The 4,553-nt window shown below is 56.6% G+C and overlaps 2 protein-coding genes across 2 annotated transcripts; both read right to left on the minus strand.

The window, feature by feature from the left end:
• Positions 1–106: 106 nt before the first annotated feature.
• BAUCODRAFT_50665 (uncharacterized protein) lies at positions 107–2,536 on the minus strand (the record flags this gene model as incomplete). Its single annotated transcript, XM_007677162.1, has 1 exon — positions 107–2,536. A coding segment is annotated over one exon (2,430 nt), but the record flags the coding sequence as incomplete, so codon positions are not given.
• Positions 2,537–3,194: 658 nt separating this feature from the next.
• On the minus strand, positions 3,195–4,553 carry BAUCODRAFT_445359 (uncharacterized protein). Its single transcript, XM_007677552.1, has 2 exons — positions 3,275–4,553; positions 3,195–3,226 (listed from the first exon to the last, which is right to left on the minus strand). Exon 1 carries the CDS (start codon positions 4,446–4,448, stop codon positions 3,654–3,656), a length of 795 nt encoding a protein of 264 aa, XP_007675742.1. The 5' UTR covers positions 4,449–4,553; the 3' UTR covers positions 3,195–3,226; positions 3,275–3,653.

Genomic DNA, 4,553 nt, shown 5'->3' on the forward strand with positions numbered 1-4,553 from the left:
CTGCGATGAGCAATGAACACAATGAGCAAGTCACCAGCAAAACGTCCCAACCCCCCATACACAACAAGCCTTGTCACTCCAGCCCATTGGCGTACCGCCTCGTGAAGAACCTCAACTGCAGCGCCACCAAAATAACAGGCAACACACTGACAATCTCCCCAAGTCCAGCATACTGCGGCGCAATGCGTGCGTGTACAAAAGCACCCGCAGCCAGTAGTATCGCAAACAGGTTATAAACGAACGACCACGCAAAGTTAAGGTACACGCGGTGCATCGCCGCGTGGGAAAGATCCAGCAGCACTAGCAAGCCGTTGAGGGAAGGCCGCAGGAGCACGACATCCGCGGCCGTCCGCGCGATCTCGCTACCAGTGCTCATGTGAACGCCAATATCGGCCTGGGCGAGCGCGACGGCGTCGTTCGTGCCGTCGCCGCAGAAAACAATGCGGTCGTGCTTCCCCCTTACGAGACCCTTGAGGTACTTCTGCTTGTCCGCCGGCGAGCAGCGGGACCGCACGTTGCTCAGAGGGACACCGAGTTGAGCGGCCAGTGACTCCGTAGCACCTGCGTCGTCGCCGCTGAGGAGTGAGATGGCGATCTTGCGATTCTTCAGTTCAGCCAGGACGAGGTTGGTCTCAGGACGCACACGGTCTGACAGGCCGAAAACGCACATGGGTTTGTGCTTGATGGTGACGCAAAAGACCGTCAAGCCTTTGCTGAGGAGACGTTGGACTTCCGGCAGGTCTTCGAGTGATAAAAAGCGAGAATTGCCACAACGCACTGGATCGCCGTTATAAGTGCCTTCAATTCCTTTGCCAGCGATCGATCGCACGCCTGTCAAAGTGGCGGCTCGAACGCCTCTAGCTTTCATATGAGACGTGATAGCCGCCGAGACAGGGTGCTTGCTAATATCCACCAAGCCAAGGGTGACAGACAAGGCGAGTTGTTCGTCTGGCGCCAAGACGGCCTCGTCCGCGACCTGGAGCTTGCCTTCCGTAAGAGTGCCAGTCTTGTCGAAAGCAACATGTGAGACTTTGCGACCATTCTCATAAACAGTAGCCGACTTAACGATGATCCCGTGCTTCGCGGCCGCGCCCCCGCCAACCACAATGACCATTGGGACGCAGAGGCCGATCGCACACGGGCAGGAAACGATTAGCACAGACACGCCGTAAGTGATCGCGTTGACGACCGAGGTACCAGCACCCTGATGGCGGACGGCAATGCCAATTGCAATCCAGACCAAGAAAGTCGCTGTGGCGAGAACGAGGACAACGGGCACGAACCAGCTCGCAATGAGGTCGACTAGTTCCTGTGTTTTCGCCTTTTGGAACTTGGCCTCGTCCACCATGGCTGCAATCGTGCTGATTGTATTGTTTCCAGGTAGGTTTGTGAGACGAACGACAATGACGCCGGATCCGTTGGTGGAGCCAGCGACAACCAGTGAGCCGGGGCGCTTGTCAATAGAAAGAGCCTCTCCAGTTACCACGCTTTCGTCAACTTCAGTTGCGCCAATAACAACAACGCCGTCAGTCACAATTCTTGAGTCGGGGTCTACTCTGAAAAGATCTCCGTACTGCAGGAGGCGCGCATCTATTTCCCGTGAATTGCCGCCGTCCTGATCGCAGAGGACGGCAGTTTGGCGTTGGAGTGACCGGACAGAGACGGCCGCCACTGCTTTCTGCCTGGCGAAAGCGCTGACCAATCGGCCTAGCATAATCAAAGTGACAAGCAATGTGCTTGTCTCGAAGAACTCTCCAATAGGTAGCGGGCGGCCCCTGACTGCGAATGCGAAAGAGACGACAGAACACAGGTAGGCGGTCGTGGTGCTGAGTACAACGAGGAGATCCATCTCCATTGTCCTTGTGAAAATCAGAGCTCTCAAAGCGCTGACGTAGAATTGGCCGGCAACCAGAAACTGTACTGCAGTAGCAAGGGCCAGCGAGACGGCGCCGTAAACGACCGGACGGGGATCGAGAGGGGCCCAGGCCAGCACGAGGACGGGTATCGTGAGGACGGCGGAGAGCAGTGTAACCCAAGCCGTACGCCGCACATGTTTCTGTCCCGTCTCAAGGTCGGAAGTCGTCCGACGCGCAGAGAGCTTCAGTTCGCTCCCAAAGGCAGCTTCAAGAACCGCTCGTGCCCCGATGATCGTCGGATCGAAGGTAACGCGGATCTCACGAGGGCCGAGGACGCTCATCAGCGCGATCCCGACGGGGTATTTCCGCTCGACAAACGCCTTTGCATCAGCATTAACAATCAAGTCCAGATCTTGCCCGGTACTGCTCAAGCGCTGGCAAGAGAACCCGGTTGCCTTCTCAACGGCCTTAACAAGGTCGTCAACCGGGCAGGCTTGCTCATCAAGATCGAACTCCGCTTGCGACAACACTAAGCTGGTGTGAAGGTTGCTAACGCCGCGGATGTCATGCAACGCTTTGTAAAGCTTCGTCTCGCAGCCGGTGCATGTCAAGCCTTCAACAGACAGAGAAACATGCTCCCTGAATGAGATGCCTTTTTCAATGTCAAGACCCACGTCACTTTCCCCTTTTAGTCTTGCAGCGAAGCCGTCGAAGTCGCGGCGACAAGCGTTGCCCGAAGGCTTTTCTGTTACGGCGCTCCTGACTTCGGAACAGCAAGCCTTTTTTTCGGGTGCAATGCGTCCGTCGAGCTCACAGCAACTTGTCTTGTTTGGACGCGTAGCGGTTTTATAACATGGGGACTTATATGCATCTGAGACAGTGTTCTCCACTTCCTCGCCGCACGTAGCTTGCTTCTCACACGTTCCAGCTGTCTTCTCGGCGCAGATCTCTCCGCACGTCGTCTGGCACCGCTCTAGTTTGTTGGGTGTTGTTCTGCAGTTAACTGAAATCCGAAGAGCTCCCTCACCGGAAGCCAAGGATGGCGTCATGTCCGCGGATGATTTTCTTGGGCTGCGGTTGGACGAGGACGTTATACCAGCAGAAGCCGCTGGAGAGACGAGCGAACGCGACTGTTTCTTGCAGCAGGGTTCGAGGTTACGAGACGTGAGCTCTCTGCAAATGCAACCAACGCTTTTCAATATGTCTGCAAAGGTCCTCTGGGTCTTCCTGGCGTGTTCGCTACAGGCGCCGCGTTTGCGCTTACCGGAGGGTGATGAGGTTACATCCTCGGTGCCGCATCCAAGCTCTTCCACGCCGCACTCCAAGACGCAATCGCGTTCAGCGATCCTCTGGAGACAGCTTGCTGTGGGCTGATTGTCAGCAAAGAGCGCACATGGGCTTGTCCCTAGTGAGCCTACCGTCGCAACATGGTGCCGTGGTCGAGGTGCGGTGGGTACTGTCACAGACTCGGCACGTAACTACCGCTGTTTGGCCAGCCATGATTGATTTGAGAGGGAAAGGGAAAAACAATGGGAGAAGCTGCCTGTTCGTAGGTGTGGTTGTGTGCGACATCGGCGTAGAAGTGGCTATATGCCACAGAAACGGATGGAAGACCCAATCTGTACGCCACCAGTGGCGCGAGAACGCCACTTTATACGCCACATCGCTCACCTTGTCCCGCAACGCAGTGCGTCCCGCGTCCCCAGGATGGACGGTAGCCGAGTCTGCGATGAGCAATGAACACAATGAGCAAGTCACCAGCAAAACGTCCCAACCCCCCATACACAACAAGCCTTGTCACTCCAGCCCATTGGCGTACCGCCTCGTGAAGAACCTCAACTGCAGCGCCACCAAAATAACAGGCAACACACTGACAATCTCCCCAAGTCCAGCATACTGCGGCGCAATGCGTGCGTGTACAAAAGCACCCGCAGCCAGTAGTATCGCAAACAGGTTATAAACGAACGACCACGCAAAGTTAAGGTACACGCGGTGCATCGCCGCGTGGGAAAGATCCAGCAGCACTAGCAAGCCGTTGAGGGAAGGCCGCAGGAGCACGACATCCGCGGCCGTCCGCGCGATCTCGCTACCAGTGCTCATGTGAACGCCAATATCGGCCTGGGCGAGCGCGACGGCGTCGTTCGTGCCGTCGCCGCAGAAAACAATGCGGTCGTGCTTCCCCCTTACGAGACCCTTGAGGTACTTCTGCTTGTCCGCCGGCGAGCAGCGGGACCGCACGTTGCTCAGAGGGACACCGAGTTGAGCGGCCAGTGACTCCGTAGCACCTGCGTCGTCGCCGCTGAGGAGTGAGATGGCGATCTTGCGATTCTTCAGTTCAGCCAGGACGAGGTTGGTCTCAGGACGCACACGGTCTGACAGGCCGAAAACGCACATGGGTTTGTGCTTGATGGTGACGCAAAAGACCGTCAAGCCTTTGCTGAGGAGACGTTGGACTTCCGGCAGGTCTTCGAGTGATAAAAAGCGAGAATTGCCACAACGCACTGGATCGCCGTTATAAGTGCCTTCAATTCCTTTGCCAGCGATCGATCGCACGCCTGTCAAAGTGGCGGCTCGAACGCCTCTAGCTTTCATATGAGACGTGATAGCCGCCGAGACAGGGTGCTTGCTAATATCCACCAAGCCAAGGGTGACAGACAAGGCGAGTTGTTCGTCTGGCGCCAAGACGGCCTCGTCCGC

The sequence above is a fragment of the Baudoinia panamericana genome (genome assembly GCF_000338955.1).
Source record: "Baudoinia panamericana UAMH 10762 unplaced genomic scaffold BAUCOscaffold_5, whole genome shotgun sequence".
Classification (NCBI taxonomy): domain Eukaryota; kingdom Fungi; phylum Ascomycota; class Dothideomycetes; order Mycosphaerellales; family Teratosphaeriaceae; genus Baudoinia; species Baudoinia panamericana.